Source organism: Corvus kubaryi, unplaced genomic scaffold (assembly GCF_017639235.1).
Source record: "Corvus kubaryi isolate FWS band 111438036 unplaced genomic scaffold, C.kubaryi_AGA036_p1.0 37300, whole genome shotgun sequence".
In the NCBI taxonomy this organism is placed as follows: Eukaryota; Metazoa; Chordata; class Aves; order Passeriformes; family Corvidae; genus Corvus; species Corvus kubaryi.
The window spans coordinates 2,472,134-2,495,736 of NW_024581093.1; the positions used below are offsets into that span (position 1 = coordinate 2,472,134).

Here is a 23,603-nt window from a genome sequence, read left to right on the forward strand (position 1 = left end):
GTCTGATAAAGCCTCAGCAACAGCCAGAAGCTGAGGTGGGTCTCGGTGACAGAAAGCTGCTGGGGCTTGTATTCAAATGTTTCCTTCAACTGCTGCCCTCTCTTCCCAGCTTCCTCTATTCCAACAGGTATTAAAAAGCTCTTTTCAGAGAATTTCTACCTTTATGTGGCTCTGTCACTTTAGATAACTTCCTAGAAGATCTAAAAAACAACTCAGAGGACCTTCAGAAAGCCAACAGGCTTTAGCTTTATGCTGGAACAAGAATCCCCTGGTAAAGAGAGGTTTGTTCAGCCTGTTCTGTGTTGTTTGTGCAGTTCCTGTGTCTGTGTTCACTCTAAGCTGAACTGATGCTGGTGGGTGGGGAGGGTGACCAGGTGAGGCAGAAAGGAAATGCAACAAAAATCCATGAGAGTTCCTGGCCACAGCCCAGCCTGGAGACATCTGGTTTTTGTTTGGCTGAAGGCAACCTCTGTAATGGAAATGGGGCTTTAGAAGGCAAATTATTGTTGCCTAAATATTCAGCTGCTGCTTTCTTGTGTGATAAAAGGTTATTCTTGTGTGGTCAAACCACCCCTGGAATGTCCAAGGCCAGCTTGGATGGGGCCCCGAGTAACCTGGTGTGGTGGAAGGTGTCCCTGATCTTTAGATCATTCAAAAGATGGTTTTTAGGGTCCTTCCCAACCCAAACCACTCCCTGTGATTCTATTTACCTCTTTAAGCTCCCAATTCTCATTCTCAAACCACATCGTGGTGAGGTGAAGGCTTCAATTTCTCTCTTTCACTAAGAACACCCTGGGGTTTCTGATATCTAACACAGGTTATTCCATTCCTTTGCCAGTCTGGAGGTCATTTTATGGCCCTCCATTCCTGCAGTGAGGTCTACATCCAGACAGAAGGTAAAAGCCCATACATCCTTTATTTGAGCATTTCACAAATAAATTACAAGTTTCTTTGCAACCACATCATAAATCAAAACGTTTATTTACACCTCAGAAACAGCAAGCGATTCAGCAACTAGGGCCCAAAGGAACGGTTGACTGGAAAAGTAGCTGAATTAAGCATCTTGAAAATCAAACAAAATATTTTTCTCCTTGCCTGAACTATTAAAAAAGAAAAAAACAATAATAAAAGAAAAATCTTGATGGTAACTTAAAGGGACAGATAGTGTTATGGGGTAGATGTGGTTGTACAGGAGGGTTCTGGCTGAAATGGCAGCAACAACACAACTCGTTTGTGCTGAGTTCCCCATCCCAGTCCCCCTGACACAGATTTATTCCTCAGTCCCAGTCCCAGGCAGGGGGTGTGTGCACATCCAAACACCCAGCCTGGCTCTAGACTGCATTCATTTCACCCCAAATTACAGAGTACAGTCACTTGCTGATGCAGAGGAGGAGTGTAATGTTCAAGGCTGGACGAAACTTTCCCGAGCAGCTATCCCACTGAAAGCTCAGGAATGAGGAATTCTGGCTCTAAACCCTTCCCTTTCCACTACTGGTGACCTGCTGATCCACAGACAACAAAAATATGAGTCAGTAAACAATGATGCATATCTTCAAATGATATAACTGTGGTACGAGGGGACAGCTCAAGGTGGCAGAAATACAACAGGAGAGTTGGGATAAGCCTAGGGTTTAGAGTGTGGGTTTTTTGCCTTTTTTAGTTGGCTTTAAAGCAGACTGGTTCAAAACATGTAGCCCATACTGTCCCTTATCTCATGAATTCATCCCTAACTGGGGGAATTAAACTGCTTATTCCAAGTCCCCATGTTGTGCCAGTCTCCTTCCACCTGCATTTATACTATATATATATTTATATGTGTATATCTCTATATATCTACATATATACACACATAGCAGTTGTGCAACTAGAAACTTTCCACTCAGAGTGGGAGAGTGCATCCATTCCACTGGGACAAACCCAAACCAGCTCGTGTGTCCTGGTGTGAGGCAATAGAATGGGGCAGTCAGTGGGTTATGTGCTTTATGTAGGAAAGACTCAGCTACATCTGCTTTAAATAGAATGGTTATAATGATAATTACTAATGTACACCATGTTGCTTCTAAAGATTATAGAGCACAGAGCTAATGGAAAGAAAATAATTGCTACTTTATTTTTCTTGTTGTTAGCATTGGATGGGATCTCTCAGACAAGAGAGTTTCTAGAGATGCAATAAAGGCAAGACAGGAGCAGAGTTTTGCTTTAGACTTGGTGTTCTCAAGCCAATGTGACTTTAATATAATTATTCTTCTTTTAAATTAAATAAAACATTTTTAAACATATTCTGAAAGTAACTTAGCCTTTAGACCAAGTGAGGTAAAATTATTTCTGTACAGAATTCTGCTACGAGTGAATTAGTAACATTTGAGAAGAAAATTGGCAGCTTTCTCTGTATGTCAGACAAGAGGCCTTTGCAAATGAAAGACAAAAGTTGTCAGTATAATATATGTCTTTTTGTAGTGATAAGGCATTTCAGATAGAGCCCTACAAACTGCTTGTAAGTCCATAATTTAATAAATGAGGTTTGTATTGTAGTGATCCAAAAAAATTATTCTGTAAGAGACCAGGACAAATTATTTGGCCGTTTCAAATAAAGGTTAAACCAAATTATTCTGGGAGCCTTAAAAGACACGTTCAGGTGGTCAGTGAAGGGCACGAGTCACCTGTGGGTGGCTCAGGTTCTCTGGATGTCACAAACCCCAGACTTCTGATAATGCGTAAGCACTCAGCAATCCTGTGACAAATCTTGCAGCTTTGCTGTTCACAGCAAAAAGCAATATGTGGGGAGGTTTAGATGAAAAATTTCATCTAAATATGATTAACTGAATCCCAGTTCTCGTGAAGGAGTTTCTGTTTGATTTACAGCAATGTACACATGGTGAGAACGGGGCTCAGGGAGTGTGTTACCCGTGTTCCACTCTTACCTAATTCTCCTCCACCCCCAGCAGGAAATGCAGCTCGTTTCCCTTTTTACTCTTCAGACCTACAGCTACTGAACAAAATGGACATTAATAAATGCACACAGGCATATTGGAAAAGCACACACGAGAAGCACAGATCAGGGTTCAGTTAGCAACACCAAGAACAAGACCTTTTTCTTGCTAATAAACCCCTCTCACTGATTGTTATTCCCAATTTTTGTTTCAACAGCAGATAGTCTTTCCAAGGGAAATGGTTTTAACCAACAAAAAAATTTTGTGCATGTTACAAAGTGATAATCAACAAGTTCACTGCCTTTCTGACTCTAGACAGCATTTATGGATCTACAAACACAGACTGAAGTAAATGTTGGTGGGACTAAAACAGCTGGGTAGGAAATAAGGGACGTGCTATAAAAACAGCAAGCTTGGCTGAACAAATGTTAAACATAATCAACTATTAGGAAATAACACAACCAGTTTTGTAAATGTTCTGCTTTTTCATTATATTGTAGAAAAATGGATAAACCATTGTTGTTCCTTTGTTTCAGGAGATGGACATCGGATTGTTGAGCCAGAGATGACACCCTTTATTCAGGTAGGAGAACTCAGATTCTGCTGTGGTTCCTCACATGTGTCACGCTCTGAACGTGCCACAATCTGTGTTAAATGGGGAGAAACTTTAACATGGAAGCTTCATCTTCTCTTGGCATGGTCAGCTAGGACAGGGATCGGCTCCCTGCGGAGCCTGGGACACTTGGGAAAGGCTGGGAGGCTTTAATGTGTGAGAGCAGAAATAAAGGGAAAATGGGAATGGAGGGTTGGATGCACCTCAGGTCAGAGCTTCAGCCAGACTCTGATCCCTCTGCACATCAAAAAGTTGCAGTGGATCCAAGAAGAAAGGTCTTCTCCTTGGGCACAGGGTGGTTGGAAGAGTCTTCCCATTGTTGGTGTAGCTCCAGGCAGAAGAGTTTTTTCCTTGTTCCTCATTTTGGATGCCCTTGGAATGATTCGCCAAATGCTCTGTGAGCCTTGGTTTAAAGCAGGGAAGGGGAGATTTCTCTGGGACTCGATAGAAATGACCCTAAAGTCAAGGGGGTCTTTCCAGAGGTGGGCTTTGCTGGGTGGAGAGAGGAAAAAACCAAGTAGAAAAGAGTATTTGTGGGGGAGGGTAATATAATTTCTTTTATTCAAGATAGAGGTTTCTTAGCTCCAAGCACAGGGTGCAGAAAGTCTTTGGGTGCATTCATTGAACATACATGTTGGAATTCCAGAGGTGCCATACACTGGTTGAATTGTTCCTTTTGGAAAAAATTTACTTGAAAATAATATATGTATATTTTTAAAAAAAGATGTGATTGTTGATGGCAAAGCAGCAGCACGTGGTCATTACAAGGTATGGGCAGGGAGAAAGAATGAGAAGCGTGCCCATGGTAATGTTTGGGATCAGGCACTTCCCTGCTGGGATGCCTGAAGCTGCCAAAGCCACTCCTGGTGTCCTTGGCCAGCTCCCACTGACCCTGAAGTGCCACTTTGGTGACACAGAGCGAGCAGCTCCTGCAGGGACCAGGGGGAGATTTTACTTGGTCAGGACTGCAGGAGTTAAGCTGGAAGAGAAAAACTGGTCTGAAGGCAGCTCATATCTTATCAAGTAATCTACAGCGTTAGGAAAGCTCACAACACAAACTCATTTTTCCTCTGTCGCTGCTGTTATTACTCCTTTTGATTAAAAAAAAAAGGAAGAAAGAAAAAAAACCTGTTTCATATTTGGTACAATACAGGAAGTCAGAGAAAAAGCTATTGTACAGCAAATTTTAACCACCAACACACATTTAATACCTAGTGTAGCATTATGGGAAACTAAATGCATGTTTGGACTTTTTTTAATGTTTCCAAAAATCTTTACTATTGAAACATAGACGTGGTGTGGAAGATATGCTCATAATCTCACTGTAGTAAGGATGCCATAGAGTATGACCCATAAGTACTGTAAAAATGCTAACTAAGGAATGCAGCTGCAAAGTTCTATTGCATAAGGAAGCTTTCTTGTTTAAACTTTAAATAAGCAAGTTTATTAAAATATTCTAAGACACTTACCCTAGTTACTGGCAAGCTCTAATAAAAGCCACAGTCTGTCACTAGTATACTTTTTGTGTTAATTTTATAAAAATTTGGTGTGAGCTTTGATGGATCATTTACAGTTTATTAACAAGATGATCATCTTCATACAGTTAGAAGGAATTTTTTTTTGACCTTACATGCTCACAGAATAAAAAAGGATCCACATTCATAGAGAACAAACACCCTTTTTTCCCATGTCTGCAAACGAGTGTGGTAAGTTTACACACACAAAGAAATGCTCTTGTTACTCTTAACTGGAAACTGTGTGTACGTGTGTATGTATGTATATATATATACCCAAAACTATGGATTTGTGTGTTTGTGAGGGTATTTATAGAACAGGGCACCTGTGCTCCTCCTGGCACAGAGGCTGAGAGAGAGACCAGTGCTCTGGCAAACACTGAGCGTTGCTGTTTGACTCAGCTTCTCACCTGCAGAGCTCACTGACATTTTGTCACCTGCCCCAGCAAACGTTTCACCCCTTGAGCCCCTCAAATCAGGCTGAGCTGCACACGGATCACAGCTGGCTGCTCCTCCTGCATCCTCAACTCCCTCTGGGGCCCAAGAAGAGCAGTTCAGGTCAGGAACAAGCCCTGGGGACTTGCATTTCTTGTTTGCTGAACCTGAGGTACGAGAAGGGCCACGTCGGTGCCCTGGTTGGGGTGGGGTGGCCACGGGCTCGCTCCTCCTGGCCACGCTCTAAACAGCAAACACAGCAGGCTTAGCCATGGTGGAACAGCTACAATTCATCTGTGGCTGTATTATTCTGCTCCCTCCCTTTGCACACTCCAGATGAACATTTTATAAAAGCTAAACCTGTGGTATAACTCTTCTCTCTATATAAATATATATATATACATACACTCATACATATACAAATACTAACCCACAACAAAATATTTTCTGAACAGTTGAATAGCAACAAGTCAACAGATAGAAAAAAATGGAGTCAATCTGGTTTGTTTTTTTTTCTGCTCCCCCAAGGTTGGGTTTGGATGTCATGGTCTTTTAACATTCAGAGAAAATTTTGAGTAAACCTTGTGTCCTGCAGGAGGAATCCATGGGTAAAGGGAGGAGGGGTGGAGGCTGTCGAACACCAAGGTACAGTGGGACAGATTGAGTGAGGTTGCAAACTAAACTGGAGCAACTGAGGCCGAGGAGTGAAGAACAGTAATTGTAAACTGCAATCTTCAGATCTGACGGTTTTTCTCTTCTTCTCGTTGCCATGGCAACTTGGTAGGACAGCTTCAGATGGCAGGAATTCTTACAGACCTAAAGGATGGGAGATGGGGGTGAGTATTGCTATGCAAATCACAGCATCTTTTAACTGTTTGGGTTTCTTTTCCCCCACTCAAGCAGCTGGCTGAGTGCACGTACACTGCCAGCAGTTAAATATCAATTACCTGGGTCCAGAAGCAATTGTTTGTGAATGCAGAAATCTCCTAGAGGAAACCCCCAAAATGTCAGTGGGGCAGTCAGAGACCTTTGTGGTGTAATTCTGGAAGATGTGGTGTGGAAATATGAGGATAAATCCTAAGCCAGGACCTGATCCCTGCCTTGGACACCTCCATCAGTTACATTTGTGCAGGAGAACAAGGAAATGCCAGTCCCTCCCTCCCCGCACACCCTGACAAGCAAAGAGCAAACAAACAATATTTTTTGAAAAATACCACTCTGATTGTGCCTTACAGCTTGTGAATAGAGCAGAGGATAAAAGGCCTGATGTATCATATCAATATTGTTACAGAAATATAAGACTGATGTGGGTTTTTTATTAAATGAAGTGAAGGTGGCACAACTTGAATTCTGGTTTAGATGGAAGAGATAATACCGAGGCAGTAAAGAAGTTAAGAAAGGAGAGTTTAAGAGCAAATCCAGCACTAGCTGTACCTCACAGCCTATAAAACCAGGGGGAGGACACATCAAAACTCACTCAGCAAAAGTTTGTCTAATATTTATTGCATCTGTGCACTTAAATGATTGTAATACTGCAATATTGATAATTTTGTCACAACCACAGAAATGTAATGGTCAGTGTTAGGTGCTGGTTTGTGCCTTCTAAAAATTTTTAATGATCTGTTTGCCTTTTGGGGCAAGTCGAATTTAATGTAATTATTGATAAGGCTGTTTAACTTTATCTGTTTCTTTCTTGTTGTCATTTGAATTGATGTTAATATTGAATTCTGCAGCAATGCAGGCACCTGGATGGCAACACCTGCCTGGCCCCTTCCCTGTAGCACCTCACTTCTGGTAAACAAAGGTAAATAAAACAAATTAAGTGTAAGAAATCCGCAGAGGGCCTGATGGATGGGGCTCACTGAAGTGAGAAATTTAACTGAGATTTCCAAATCTGGAATTGCTTGGCATGTGGATAAAATTTTAGCATGCTGCTTAAAGAAAAGGTCTGGCCACAAAATCAGGATCCAGACTCACATATAGGAGATTTATGGTCATGACTGCCAAAGTTTGGATATACCTGGATTAGGGATTCCAGCTAGAACTAAATTCTTGTAAACAACTTGATCTCCTGGGCAGTGAAGAGAGAGAATTTGAGGCTCTGATCTCACAGACCACCTGAAAAATAGCCTTTCCAGATCCCAACGAAGCTTAGTGTCATCGAAGGGCGTTTGTTTAATCCTGGCTCAAAGGAACTAATGCTGGCTCTGGGATTGACGAAGCTGCTCTGAATCCTGAGGAGATCCTTGGAGGTCTTCCTGCTAAGGACAGGCACTTGCACATGATGAATGCACAGCAGCTGTGGCACTGAGTTTCTGTACAATCCACAGGCTGAAACATCACCAGAGAAATCTGCCAGATCAAAATTTATAAATATCCCACCAACTGGAGCAGCCAGTGAACTGCTCCACGAACAGCCTGTAAATAAAGGGCAGGGTCTGGTGATTTATGTGCACACCTGAAGAAAAGTTTGTATATTTTACATTATATTGACAGATGTAATGAATGTTTCTACCTTTTATACACGTTGCCTTTCCCGAGTAAATGGTGTACAAAAACTAGTTAGTTCAGCTTTAATTACGAATCTTTTCCCTTTGCTGTTTTTTGTCTGTTGAAGGCCAGTTTCTCTCACAATAAGCCCTTGATCCTCCCTGTTACCCCACCTGCCTCTGCAAGCACTGCCCCATTCCTTACTCTGTCACCTCCAATCCCTGCCTAGATTTTTTTCCACTGAAATTGCTTCTCAGCTTCATCTTTTCTGACCCAGCAGCTGCCTTTGATCCATTTCATCACATGCCTGAAAATCCGATGTTCCCTTGGCTCCTGGGACAGTTTCCTCCTATTATTTTACTATGATTTCTCTAATCACTTTTCCAGCCTGTCCTTCTGCCTCATTCCTCCAGTCCAGTGTTTTTAGGAAGCCTTTTTTCCCCCCACTTTGGTTTCTTCCCCTTCCCAGCAGCACCATCCATTCCTGCTCAGCAATCACACTGGTGCTGGCAGTTCTGCGACTTTACTCTCTTTTCCTGCTTTTCCATTTAGTCTAAAATGTCAGCCTCTGGCTCTGATACCTTTTGGATGTTTAGCTGACAGCTCTGCACAGCTACAACTCCACTCTTAAATCTTCCCCCTAAAGCACTCCCTTCTAGTCCTTTGATTGCTCAGGACAACACCATCATCCTGCCTCTTGTTCGAGCCTGAAAGCACAAACAAACCAGAGGAGGTTTTTGTCATGGAATCTCCTTTCGAGGCCTGTATATTTAGGCTATGTCAATCTAGAGGATTCTCTCTCACACATTGTCCCAAAGGGCTTTTATAGCCATTCAAACAGCTAAATCTCCTACCCAGGCTCTCAGTTAGGTTTGCAGCATCTCTTCTGAGCCCTTGACAAATTGAAGCTGCTGTGTGCTCATCTCCTGCCAGCCTTGTGCTGTACATAGCATTTTCCTGCTCTACCACTTTGACAAAATCTCTGTGGCTCCTTCTCTGCCTCTTTCTCCCTGCACATTTCTGGGTTATCCCTGCATGACCTGTTTTTCTTCTCATTCACAGCCCGTGGTGACAACTTCCCTGACGTGATTTCAAAGAAACCTGGGCACCTTCTGTAGAAAGCTGTGTCCCAACATCTGCCTCTGCTGACACTTCCACGAAACCCTTGGCACTGGCCAAGGGTGCCAAGACCACTCTGAATTCAACTAAACCTTGACTGAAGGTGTGTTAAAAGAATTATCTGATTCCAAGGACTGCCTGGAACCCATTAATGATGATTGACCCTTCTGCACAGGTGGATCATTAAAGGAGTAGCTTTTGCCTCTGAAAATCAGATCCAACATTCAAAATTATGCTCTGTAAAATTTCAGTAGCCAACCATCTTGGGTGAGTAAGAATATGCAAGATCAAATCTATCTTGGTTCTTTCTGTTGCACACAAAGTGGATTGGAAATTGCTTCTGTCCTACAGAGCATCAGTCTTTTAGTGCCTGTGGTTAATAACAGAGCATCAGTTTACAAATTTACTTTCTGCAAGGAGTCTGATACAGCCATGCAAGGTGTTAATTGGCCAAACATTCTGGCCAGTAACTCCCTTAACATAAAATCTACAGAAATCAAGGATAACCAAAGTACTGCCCAGAAAACTCAACCCTGAATGTGAAGAAGTCCACTGAAACCAACACAACTGCTCTGTTATAAACTCACTGGGGAGCTGTGAGCCTCTGGTCCTTATTTAACACCTGTCTGTTCTCCCAGCTGGATTTCCAATGTTTATTAATGTTTCCAGTATAGGAATTGTAGTTTTCATGTTGGCTTTTCTTTTTCTTTATTGTACCCATAAAGAAGGAACAAATGAAAGTTCCAGAAATGCTCTCACAGAGCCAAATTTTTAGAGTCTACTTCTTATTTGAGCTCCAGCTCTAACCAGCTCACCTGGAGGATTCTGGTGTTTATCCACTCACTTCGAGGGGGTTGCACTGGTTTTTAATTTTTTTTTTAACCCATTCTTATGTATTTTATAACACATATGATTTAAAGATGATTGCTGCTGGCAATAGGCCATAAAATATATTAGCATTTCAGGAACACTGTGAGCATTAAATGTGCAAATAACGCATGCATGAAGCACATTTGCTGATCAATGAGAACTATTTCCTTTAAGAACTTAATGCCCTGGTAAGCCTGTGCCTGGCAGGTTTAGATCTGCACACTAATGATAATTAGGCCTAGTAATTATTTTATTTTCTTTTTATCAGCCCTGTCTCCATATCTGGCCTCAGCACTCAAGAGTTATTACACGCCATGCACTGGTTTAGATGAGATTTGACAGAAATTACCTACAACAAGTGAGTTGCTGCCCAAGGCACTCAAGCCACAAAGGTGTGGGGTGGGAATTTTTGCTCTTACCTGGTCCCTCCCACCTTTCCTCTTGGGAATCTGGGGATGCACCAGCAGCACCTAAGTGAGCACAGCTACAGGGAACTTATTTCTCCAGAAATATCTCTCATTTGAGTCTCTAATGTGATCTTCACCAATTTTGAGAGACACATTCAGCCTCATTCCTGCTAAGATAACAGTGAGATAGTAGCGAAAAAGGCAGGGTTACTGCCATGTGTTTCTGAATTATTACATTTCTGGTCAATGGGCTCAGATGAGAAAGCACAGCAGGTTCTTATAAACAGCTGGTGGCTGTTGGCATCAGTGCTTTGGCATTGGAAGAGGATGTTTGCTTGTGCTGGTCAAGAAAACTGACAAACACTGTGGATTTTATCTGGATCTAAGGTACTAATAGCATTATTAATAATAATTATGCTATGGGGATATAGGTCTAAGTACCCAGTTCAGGGCAGGGAGACTCATGACTTAGAAACCTAAATGGAACAAAACCCCTCTTTCTACTCCAACCAAAGTCTATTGATGTTGACTGCATTTGGAAGAGCTGGTGTTGGTGGCCCAACTTCCCAGGGACAGCCCTGAACTGGGGTTTCAAAAGCTGATTTGGTTTGAAAAGGTGCGATCCACCTAATTCAGCCCAAGTGGTTCCTAATATTGGCTTCCTCAATGACTACAGCTCCCTTTCAGCCTTTTTCACAGTGGGCTAACTCCAGGTTTGCTCCTCTTGTTGATCTACATGACAGGAGAAAATGAAGGAAGGAAAAGCACATCATTTAAGACAAAGATTTCATAATCTGCATTCCAGGAAAAAAGCAACTGGTAGGATGTAAATTCATTCCCTACAATTCAGGCTGCCAAGAGCTCTTATTCCAGCAGAACTCTTCCCATCAGCCAATTAGCAATGGTGTTTGCAGAACTTCTGATCTCAGAAAATGCTTTGGTGTTTCCCAGCTTTCCCTGCTGCAGCCTGAGCTTTCTCTGAATATATTTACATATTAGTGACTCAATTCCCTGCTTATTTTAAAGAAACAGGTCTAAATTGAGTAATTAAAAGCCTTTGAAAGATGTGTTCCTTATGAGACCAAGCTCACCCTCTATTACACAGATTCTGCTTCTACATTGCAGTTAAAACCTCATAAAAATTAAAGACATTTAAGTTTCACGCTGACCCTCTGTACAGGGATGAGCTTTACCCAAAATGCATTCATCCTTTAATTCCCATTAAAATAAGAGAGTTAACACAGCTGGAGTTTGGAGTTCAGCTCATGCATGCTCCATTTCTTTCAATTACCCTTTCATCAGAAATATTACATTAATCTGGCATAATTAAAAGTCTACATTACATCATGGACTTTATTGAAACCTCAGTAATGCTAAAGAGGTAACAAAAATGATAGAAGAGATCAGCACCATGTTTCTGATTAGGCAGCTAATCAACATCCAGGTCCTTCTTTCCTGGATTTACCATCTAGGAAAGGTCATTAATTAGATGCATAGTTATTAGTTTAGCCTTGAACTTAGGAAAATAGAAATGATTTTCACGTGCATCACTGGGTGATTTGCCATGGGTAACTTTCAACACCAGAAGTTTCACAGTGTGAAACACTGTGCCTATAAATTCACCCTGTGCCTATAAATTATTATAAATTTCACCCCAAATCTCACTGAATTTGAAGGACTGTTTCCAGACAGGTCCCCTGTGTTTTCAATCCTGCTATTAAGAAATTTGGGGTTAATATCAGCCAGAGCAAACTGATGATCGCACTGGACATAACACCCTGGGCAAAAGTTTATAAGGACTACAAAAGTAAATGAGTTTATCCTGAAAATTTGCAGCTTATGACATCACACACAGTTTGTTTCCCATTTATGTGAGAAATTATTTCAAAGTTGTTAATGATAGGAAAAGCACCGTGTGCATTAGGGCTGTGTGTGAAATGAGTGTCTCATAATTCTCCTCAGAGCTTCAGTGGGCTCTCGTAAATCAGTGTCAGTGTTTAACTTCAGAAACTGAAATGCTGCCATGTGCTCTGCAACCAGCCCAAATTGGCAGGGCAGAGGGGAAATGTGCCAATCCCAACTCACCAGCTCTCATGGGGGACACATTCCTGCTGCTGAAATCATTTCACCTGTGTGACACCAGCAGAAGATATGTCTCACACTGCTAATTTATCATAATTATACTTATTATAATATTTACTTCTGTATTTTATTATAAGGCTGCAGTGACAGATCCAAAGCAGGGCTGGTGGAACCCAAAGTGCTCTTCTGACCCTGGCAAGGGCACTGCTGAATCCTCGTTTGGGCCTCTCCTCTTCCCTGTCATGTCCCCATGTAATGAGCTGTTCTTAAGAAGTGCATAAAAGAAACACTCTCTGAAAGAAAAATTGCTCAGGTGAAGTAAAATTCTGACTCTCCTTGCTTAGAAATACAAGGCCATGTGCTACCCAGCCCAGTGCTCCCCTAGGTTTATCAAATAAAACATCTTCTAATGTAATTCCTGTTCTCCAGGGACATGAAGAATCTTAGTGGGAGGCAGGGTAGTTTTAGGGTAGAATGGCCAAGATGTATTCTGTTATTATTTTTTTAAATTGATGTGAATTTCAGTTGGATACTTTCCCAAAGCAATGTTGGGAATAGGGAACAAATGCTTCCTTCATTTTTCAGTTCTGTTGAAATGAAACAATTGCAGAGGTGGCTGCCTGCAGCCTTTGTGGATATTTTCCCATGCTCTAATCTGATAAATTGACCTGAATGGTTGAAAATATTCAACAAGTGAAATGAATAAGTACAGTTTTGCAATAGCAGCCTTGAACAAGTCTGCTGATTTCTTCATATGGATGCTGAGAATGAAATGCATCAGCTGTAGCAGGGAGCCCACCTTTTAAAGGAGTGGAAACTGCTCAGGCAGTCAGATCTCCTCTCCCACAGCAGCACAGCACGGGTTACCATCAGTTTTAAATAAGTAGGACATGAACAGTCCAGACACATTCTGATCTGTAGGTATAGGCTAAACCCCTCTTGAAATCCTAAATTAATCATCTGAAGAAATTCTTATTGAGAAAGAATAAAAACTAGAGGAATGTATTATGCTTAAAAGCCACAGAAAAGGAAAAACCAAACTAGAAAATTGCCAGGGTTGGCTGTGTTGGTATCAACCTGCTCATTTCAAATTCTTTGAAAAACTACTCCTGAGCATGGCACTTACCTAAATACCAACCAATGCCATATCCCAATCAGTTATATGGATAAAGTAAGGCTTTAAGATGTAGTCTGAAATGCTCCAAACATCAGTGGCCCTTTAAATGGCTCTGTAAGTTTCCACTGGGTATTACAAAAGCAAAGGCAACACCATCAAACCTTTAGGCACAACAAATCTCCTCCTGATCTTTAATATCCCACCCAAATCTGAATAGAAAGCTGTTTACATTGAGCTATTTGGATGTTATAGAGTGAGGAAATATCCAAGGACAGACACAGTGAAAAGAAACAAATGTCCTGTGGTGTATAGCGACCATTAATGGCAGAAAAAAATACTTCAACTGGTCATATAGTCAGTGCTAGTTTTTAATCATAGGCCACTCCACAGCAGTTCTGATGATAACTATCTGAAATTCGATATTTATGTGGCTTTAAGAAGTTGTTCAGAAAAGAAACACAAAATATTATATATCAACAATTACTGTGAAGTACTGTTGAGAAAATGAAAACATAAAAGTGTTCACTTGAATTCACAACACTAAGTGGCCTATCAAACCACTCTCTTTAAATGTCCATTTCGTGCCTCCAGAATGACCACCAGGAATAATATTGCAGCTCTTAGGGAAGGAGCTGCATTTGCTGCTAACGTGGCTCCCTTTTGCATTCCAAACACACAGCTTCTGAACTGTCCTATTTGTTCACCTCTGCACTTCTGGAGCATGTTTGGACGGTTTCAAATGTGTGTAAAATGCCATTTCCCACATAATTGACTCAATAAAATGTAATGTTATTAAACACATTTTAAATATGCTGATGTGCAATTTGGGGGCATTTCTATTTGTCTTGTCTCTCCGACCGGGTGTACAAACATCCTGTCTCCAATTATGGACATCCATATGGATTTCTGGGCCATTTCAAGCCCCATTAACTTTAGGTGGGCTCCCAAAGCCAACTGTACAATACATTGCAGGACTGAATAAACCTGCAGAGGAATCAGAAGAATGGACACAGCTCTGTGTTAACAAGGAAATTCAAATCAAGGCTGGCTTGAATTGAAGAAATCCATTAACCCCCAAGCCATCCTTTCTTTAATAATCAAACAAAATCGTTAAGGACACAAATAAAAATGGTGTATTTCTCATACAGGCATGGAAGAAAGCATCTATTTTAGTGATAATTAGCAGCAAAAATAATAATAATGTTAATGTGGGCCAAAGGATCTGTAACAAAGGTAAGGAGTGATAGTGGATATTGCTGCTGTTATTATTGGGTTTGGGAGGTGAGATTTACACCACTGGAACTCACTAAATATCAGCAGTTTCAAATTACTTGGAGAGCATAATTTAGGTGATACTTTAGGTACCTACATGGTAATTCTCTAGTGCACCAATCTAACTCAAATTAGAGCAGTGCAGAAAAACCCCCAGCCACCCCAATAAAGCACCTTTCATAGCAAAACACTCCCCATTTTGATGGTTTTTGTAATCCTAGCCAAAGTAGGGACGTTTCATTTCTCAGAAATGGGAAAATGGATCTGGCAAACTTCCTTACTCTTGTTAATTAAACTGATCTTTTTTTTAAAACTTATTTTTAAATAACACTACTCTGAAAAGTAGAAAATTGTTGTAGAAGATTAAAAAGCGCTAAGACAACCTAAAATGCTAAAAAAACCAAACCCAAACCCAACAAACAAAACAAAGAAACAAACAAGAAGTATTTGGTTTAGCAAATTCACCTACTGGGAACCCTTCCTCTGATGGTTCCTCTTCAAAACTGTATGGAACAGGGATGAACTTTTTCTTTTTTTCTTGGGAAAACCCAAAAATTTTACTGTAAAAACTGAATTTTTGAGTCCTGAAGTAAAAAAAAGCAACTTGACTGTTTCAAACTAAGCCAAGTAACTCAAAATAAAGGCTGAAAAGTGGGAATGTGCAGGTAACGAATCTGTGCTGGTAATGAAAAGAGCAGTGACCTTAAAGGTCTGTTCCATTTGAAACCTGCTCTGATTTGTCTTGTTCTGGTGCCATTCAGGAATGCATTGTTTCACTTTTCAGCCATTTGATGTTCCTGCACAAATAACACGGGGTAAACAAGAGATTCAGGGGCTGCTGTTGCTTTGAAAAATGAGCTGGGTGAGAGATAACGCTGCAGGATTAACTCTGCCTGTCCAGGTTCATGGAAATTCAAACCCACCAGTTTAATATAATTCGATTTGTTTTGTGGTAGCGGTTTAATAACAAATACATCATTTTCAAGGGGGGAAAAAAAAAACCCCAACCTGTGTTTTCTCTATTGGCCCTGTAGCTGCATTCCTCAAATCAGAAAAAAACAATATAGTGAGGGACAGCCAGCTCTAAATAGGAAAAGTTTGTGGAAGTTAATAGGAAATTAAATTCAGGGGTATCTCTAAGGCTTCTTTGCAATCGCAGCACAGACATCTGTGCAAGTCTCTGTTTTTCAAACACACCTGAGGCCTTTCACCCTGACTTTCACAAATTAATTGCAATGTAGAGACCTCCAGCTTATTTAATTTCTTTATGGCAGCATTTCCCCTGTAGTCTGGCACCTCACTTTCTGTTCAGAATAATGGAACATTTTATTTATTTCAGTTCAAGTCAACTTACAGCTTTGTAGTCCACTGGCCAGGTGAACAAAGAAAGCTTCTTATCCATGGTTGATAGTCAAAAAAGATAAAAAATTGGGGTTTTTTTCAGTGTGAGTATTCGAATCCCAGTCTCTTTATAGCAAGGAAATTTAAGTAAAATATTCCTGACATGACTATTGTGCCTTTGGTTGTTCTTTTATTCCCTTCATTCCACGCTTTTGAATCTAACGTGGCCTTTAATGTCAGTAGAATATAAAAGAAGATATGAAATGCAATTACCATTCTATGATTATGCAATTAAGTGAAATAGTTATTATAAAATCAAAAGCCCAGAATTCAAATACTCCTTTAAATACCAATAATAATATAAATAATTTGTAATAGCTCTAAAGCCTCGTTCTGCTAGCCAGAGTGGCTCTTTCTCAGTCTCCTGCAGGGCCTGGGGGAGATTTTGTTGCTGACTTTGTTATGGCAATACGAACAAATTCGGTTTTGGCTTGTTTCACTTTGCCTCCATTTCCATCCCTCATCCTTATGGAATGTTGGAGCTTCTCTCTCACTTAAAACATTCAGGAGCCTTCCAGAGGGAGCCTGTTTATAATTCTGGTGGTGTTGAGCACGTCCCTTTGGTTCCATTAATTCTGAACAGAGCTGTTTTAGCTTGGAAACACAAGATGACTGAGACAATGCAGCACTCAGGGACACCATGGACAACCTCAGAGCCAGCACCAGACACGCTCCTGACAGATTTTCACTTTCCCCTGCTCACTCCCTTCCTCAAGTAACTGATTGCTGTAGTCCCCCTCCCTGACAAGTATCCCAGCTTGTTTTTTCCATTTTTTTTCCTCAGTCTGAACTACTAAATTCTGAATTATAGCTGAACTTTTCCTTGCCTCATCTCCAGTAATGGCAAGGAAAAGCTGGCAGAGGACAAAAAGCCACCACATGAAGTCTCATCTTAAACATGGGGTCTGCATTAATGACAAGTGACAGGATTCTTTCCAATATTTGTCACCATTACCTATTGTAACTTTGGAAACTCCTCTGCCTCTCCACTCTCTGCCGTTCCAGCTTGACTCCCAGTGGTAATTAGGTTAAGTACAAATACGCAAAGATGCTCCTTTTCCCAATCAACTTTGTGTTCATCATCTTTTAATTCCACCAGGCACCTCGTTGTTGTGTCACACAAATCTGCCCCTATAGTTTGGCCTTTTATCATTTGTATTTCTGGCTGTCGTGAACTCCTCAATTTTTCTTCCAACTATATCTACCTTTCCAAGGGCTTCTGGGCAACTCTGCAGTCTGTATCACATTATCCCTCAGTATAGTGAGCACAGTAGGGCATCTCCAGAATGGGAGAAACTGCTGGGTTTTGCATCCATTTCAGTTTTTATCAGGCTCTTCACTTGTGTGCTCAGACACTTCAGAAATCTGCCACATCTGACTTCTTTCATGATTTACGAAGGAGGTACATGTTCTAAGTATAGATAATAATTGCACCATTTAAATGATAATACCAAGATGTTTTCTATAGGAAAGATAATCATGCAGAGCTCTTTTCCCACGAACGGCTCTTTCCGAGGGCTATCTATCCTCACACCAGATGTCAAATACAAAAAGAAATACTTTGGCATGAATAACAAAGTTCATTTGACTGAAGGATTTACCTCCCAGGAACAAGAGCCTCATAAAACACAAACACTGGGAGCAAAGTGAGCCACGTAAGGGCTTTTGCTAAAATTAAACCCATAACTTGCCACTAGAAATGGGACGTTTCATCTGTTCAATAAGCACTAAAGTTCTCTTTGTTTTTATGGCATCGTAATCTTTGATTACTCTGATAAATATTTGGACTATACAAAACATTGCAATGGAGCTAATCACGGTTATAAAAAATCTGTGTGTGGAAATGAATTGGGAATGGGGTGATACCAGCTCATTTCAGGGAAGTTCAAACACAGAACCACATTCTTCTCACTGGCTCCCAGCCTCATTCTTTCCTGTCTCCATGCAGTCATCCACACCTGAGGAGAGTGCTCGTGAGAGCTGTGGTGCTTGCTGGCTTTGCATAGGCATGGTTAGGTAACAGTTCCAGAGATGGAATGGCAGCTATGGGATACACTTGGGATGCCAGGGGCTGCATTCCACCCACAGCTGAGCTGGACAAGACCTGTAGCCAAGAAGAGCAACTCAAAAAGCACTTTCCAATACTTAGAACTGGCTTTATAATTCAGCCTAAGGAAAATGATCAGACTTCTTGGTGAGGGCTGCAAAAAACCAACATGAAAAGAACAACTTTCCAAAGCAAAAAGCTTTTCGCTACCTCATTGTATTCTGAGCAGATGCATTAATGTAAATAAAGTCCAAGTGCAAATCATGTCAGATAAGAAAGTAATTCCAGCAGTGAAAGTCACGCCTAGTGTAGCAGCAGCAACATTTATGAAGTGGCAACAAGAATATATTTGAATCAATGGGCTGCATATTTATATCACTGCTGCAATAGTGTCACACCCTGTCAAATATTTTTAACATATTACTCCTAACAGCTGAAGTTTGCATTTGGTTCCAGGAGACTAAACCCAGAACAGCTGAACCAAAGCCAAAGCAGATACTTTAGATGTCACTGATTGAGACTAAGAACATGAATTTGCACTTAGCATTTATATAGTCCTTTTCATCTTCAAAGAGCATCACAAACCTTAGCTAGTACCAGCTCACTCACAATGACCTTCATGCCAACCTTTTGGGATAAAAGGAGTCTACGAGAAGGAAAAAAACGGGCAGGATGTGTAATCAAGCACACACTAAGCCTCAGATGTGTAAAGGATCTCTCCCTTGACCTCTGTCCCTGCCTCGTGGCAGGTTTTCTCTCGTGGAGAATAAAAGGCCTTTCACCATGGCTCAGGTTTTAAGTCCCCACATAATGTATTCTGTTAACATAAGATGATGGTAGCAGTCCTTGAATAACAGATTTACTATCAGAGTTGTATAGTTAATTTACTATCATGCCTTTGAAACAGATTAGGAATTCAAAACTAACACTGCATCAAAAATTTTGCTGGCAGCTGTCACAGGACCAGCCAGGGACACACCCACGTTAGATTGTGGACTCCACAGCTTTGAATTCCTACTTCTGAGTCATTCTGGGATTTTTAATTTTAATTTTTTTTCCACTTCTTCCAATTCAAGTTAGGAATTTTGTAAATCTTGTTTGGAAAGCTTTCTCAGAAGCAGCAGAAATTTCATTTACCTGTCAGTTCTCTCTGCCCTCCAACCCAGACTGGCCACTTGATTATCAGCTCTGGGTGGTTCTAAGCCCAGAACCTTAAATAAGTTCCTCATGTTCCAGTCACTTGTACATTTTATGTGGAGGAGTAGATTGAAGCAGACAGTCCTCATTTTCCTGGTGACCCAGAACAGGCATTGTTACACGAACACCTTTAATCTCCTCTTTCTGGGTTTGAATTGAATTCAAGTGGGGAGAGATGAAAGAAAGCACTGCACAAATCTGCTACTACAGCTGGTACTTCTTAGTTTGTCATATGTTAGCTCTGATTCTCTTTGATTCTTTTGAAAATTATTGCTTCTATTTCTTAATTTGACAATCAGGCATTCATTACTTTTTTTTTTTTGACTATTTTAAAAAACCCTCCCCCCATCTTTCTCACAGCTACTCCCGCATGGAAAAAGAGCCCAAACTTATGCATTGTGGTATCAATGTATGAATTTAACTTCTCCCTTGGAGGGTTTTCTTGTGCAGAGTACAAATGAGCAGATAAACAACACTTCATTACTTACAGCTCAGCAAAAGACTTACAAAATAAACTGAGGAGTGAAAGGAGGATTAGGGTCAGGCTGATATGGAGAGCATCAGTTGCACTGCAGTCCATTTTGGATTTCTTGCAGGTACACACTTGTAATCTCAGTTCTGTGGTGTTGGTCAGAGGAGGTTTTCCAGAATCTGTCACTGAGATGGGGATGTTATAATTGGCCTTTTTCAGGTTTTGAAGCAGGATGACCTGGGCATGAGTATCTGCAAAGGATGAGGGGAGAATTAGCCAAATGTTGGTTGTCTGGAGAGGTAGAAGAATCTGCAAGCAACATCAGACATGTCAAAGTTATTTATGGAAATTAGGAAGAAAATGAGAATACACTAAGAAAAAATAATTGAATTGGAGGGAAGAAGAGACAGAACTGAAATTCTTTCATGGACTGAAAGCTACTTGCAAACTTATTCCAAACCCCACCAAAAGAAAGACTTGTAAGAGCCCCTTTTGTTTAAATACATTATTTAGTCTAAAAGTTATTGGCAGAAGTTGCCTGTGAAAATGAATATACTAATGAAATGCTAGGGCCTGTCACCCCCAAAACAACAAGAAGAGAGAATAAATTTACTTGCCAAAGGAAAAAATAACTCTTCTTGCCAGGAAGTACAAAGCTGCTGAACCACTCTCACAATTTCCCTGAGAAGGCAGGGAAGGGAAGTAAAGCCCCTTCCAAACCCACAGATCTGCTGCACCTGGGGAACTGAGGGTCACAGCAGCTGTTGGCACCCAGGTGGGTGTGATAATTCTTTTAGGGTGTTACAGAGGGGTGCTTTGATGTTTGGAGAAGAGCCAAGAAAAAGGCTCCTCCCCTTTGTCCTGCAGGCAGGTACAACCATCACATCCATCTTTAGTTTTTTTCTAAGACTGTGACATGAACTAAAAGACTGGAGTGTGGCAGAGATAAATAATACATTCCAGAAAAGAAATAGGAATAATCTACATTAAGAAGAAATAATGTACTTGTGCCACAGTTTGACATACAAACCTTCTGCAGTTTCATGAGCCTCTTACCATTCATGTGGAGTCCCATGCATTGGGGTATTTTACTTGTGAAGAGTTCAAATACTTAAAATTAGGAAGTTTTTCAATTACATTGCTAAAGCCCATGCAAGAGTTTCATGCTGTCCTATAGCAAAGCCTTGTGCACCTTGTGCAAACAAATCCTGTGCCATGAATTACAAAATTATCAGTCATTAGTAGCCCCTCATTAACACAAAGATAAAAGACAGTTCAGCCAACATATCAAGGAAAGGAAGAAGTTTCAGGTTTCAGAACCAGTGTGTTCCACTGGCAGCTGGTCCCAGCAGATCCAGCACAGGGTAAAGCAGCAGCAGTTGGTCCATCCTACAAGATTTTCAAGCAAAACTGCTCCTGAATTCCTACAGTGCCTCAGGGGGAGTACACTGGGATAGAGGAGTGCAGGAATAATTACACAATAATCAAAGTTACAGCCTTACTGTTAAGCCTGTTGATTCTCCACAACTTTTCTGGGCCGGATTGCTTGCTGAGTTCAAATTTGAATGGATCTGTGTTGGGATGAAGGTCTTTGTCTGATGCTCCTAGAACCACTACCCTGAGATCTTTTGCATCATCACAAACTTTTGCCAGTGTTGGATAAAGGGATGGGACATTGTCATTGACATCCTCCAAGGTGATGTGTAAAGTTCCTGTACCCGTAGCAGGAGGGTTACCTATAGGAAAAAACAAACATCTGTTTATTAAATCATATTTCCATAAACTCTCGCTCTTATTTGCACCTGCAGGCTTGCAAAGGGAAATAGTTTTTATTGTTCTTACCTCTTTTATATGGAAATTATTGCTTAAAAAACCTGATGAGCCACTCTCGTAAATTCACTGTTGCATTTTCAGAATGAAGCCTGTCTGATTCTCAACAGTATGGAAAATTATTCTAAGGAAACCTCTGGGAGAGGAATATTTTGAAGTTAAAATGAGAGTAGGACATGAATAGATATCTGGAACAGAATCTGTTCATCAGCACATACTGAGAGAAACATACTGGGAACCATCCCCTGGATAGATAGCACAGTATTAAAAGAACCAAGAATAAGACAAGGAAGAGGAAAAGTGTCAGCAGAGAGGAATCAGGTTGTGGGGTGGGTGCCCAGAAGCAGAACAGGACCAGATCATTCCTAACAACCCTCAGGGCCACATGGAGTTATGTCAGCAGAAGTGAAACCCGTCAGCAGGCAGCTCTGGGAAATGAGATGAGTTATTTACCCGTGTAGCAGCAGAGTTTCAATCCTTCTCAAATGATTTGCCAGCCTGCCTCAGCCCTGACCTGAGTGCCCAGCTGCAGAGGTGAGGGTGTTGTTTATTCACCGTGGTACCACTACAAGGCTCTGTGCCAGGGCTGTGCCTGACAAACTAGCCCCGCTGGCACTGGGGGAGCTGGGAAGGCAGAGTTTGCCTGCTGGGAGCCGGCCTGGGACCAGCACCTCATTTCACAGGGGTCACCCAGGAGCTGACGAGTGCTAATAACTTTCAGTCACTGCAGATGTGTGCCGTGGCTGAGCCAGTCACCCACTGCCTTCAGCCTAAAGCACAGCAGCTCCTTTCAGCTCCCTTTGGCACCCCATTAAAATCATCTCAAAGTTTTCAGAACGCACGTTTCATCCTTTACTGTACCCGGCACTGAAATGCTGCGCTCGTGGGTTGTTTATTCCTTTTTTTTTTCTAGTTTAGCACAGGGAACTGTGATCCCTGCACTTCCCTGAGCACAAACCCTTCGCAGGCAGAATGGATTCAAGAGGCTGCTCTTAACCTGTGCAGCACCAGGGCAAGGTGCCAGAGCACTCGCAGCTCAAGCCTGCAAGAGGCTCCCTTCAGCATAATCGCCCTGCCCACTGCAGCCCAATAACCGGGGAGACATCGCTGTGCCGGGGGAGCATCCCGAGGGAGGAGCAAACACCCCGTGGTGTGGATCTGATAAACTACTGCCTGCAGCAGAGTGCAATTAGTCCTTCCAATAACAAATGTTACTGATGGTGACACTTCATCTGTTTCCTGCGCACAGAAATGCATCACAAAGGCAGAATGTTCATCCTTCTCCAGCTTTGCCTTCCCTTCTCATCTCGCACTTTGTCATCAGAAGGGTTAGGGTTGAGTTCTTTTTAATGAAAAAGAAACTATTTTTCACTTTTTATTGGACTAATTGAATTTGCAGAAAGACTCCAATACATTTTTTGTTCTTGATATATTATTAAGTAAAGTCATATGGCAGAATGGATGAAAAGACATTCTAGTATTTGAAATATGATCATAAAAGGCAGCCTTTCATGCACTTAATTAAACTGCTGTCTTTAATTTTGAATGCATTATTTCCACACTGGACTGATAATGTCTTATGCACTGCCCTTCTTATCTTCCTCTGAAGTCAGTAATATTAAAATCTGCCTTTTGAAATGAAGAAGCCAACAACATTATGGATGTCCTGCTATTTTGTCACACACAGATACGGCTGTGTTCTCCCTGCCGTGCAAATGTTTCACTCTTTGGTTCAGGGGCTGGGCAAATATTACACTTAAAAAAGAGAGAAAGGAAATTGCTTCTGTCCATTTCAATGACTTATTCT

The 23,603-nt window shown here is 41.2% G+C and overlaps 1 protein-coding gene across 2 annotated transcripts in view; it reads right to left on the minus strand.

Annotated features, from left to right (window-relative positions):
• Positions 1–897: 897 nt before the first annotated feature.
• CDH13 (cadherin 13) overlaps positions 898–23,603 on the minus strand; it is a 446,705-nt gene continuing 423,999 nt past the window's right edge. The window contains exons 12-14 of one of the 2 annotated variants that reach the window (XM_042027121.1): positions 21,469–21,702; positions 20,002–20,217; positions 898–6,308 (exon numbers count right to left, since the gene is read on the minus strand). In XM_042027121.1, coding sequence (XP_041883055.1) covers positions 6,301–6,308; positions 20,002–20,217; positions 21,469–21,702 — 458 coding nt within the window. In that variant the 3' untranslated portion in view covers positions 898–6,300. Of the gene's footprint in view, positions 20,218–21,468; positions 21,703–23,603 lie in introns of both variants that reach the window. The other variant, XM_042027120.1, reaches the window with a different exon arrangement.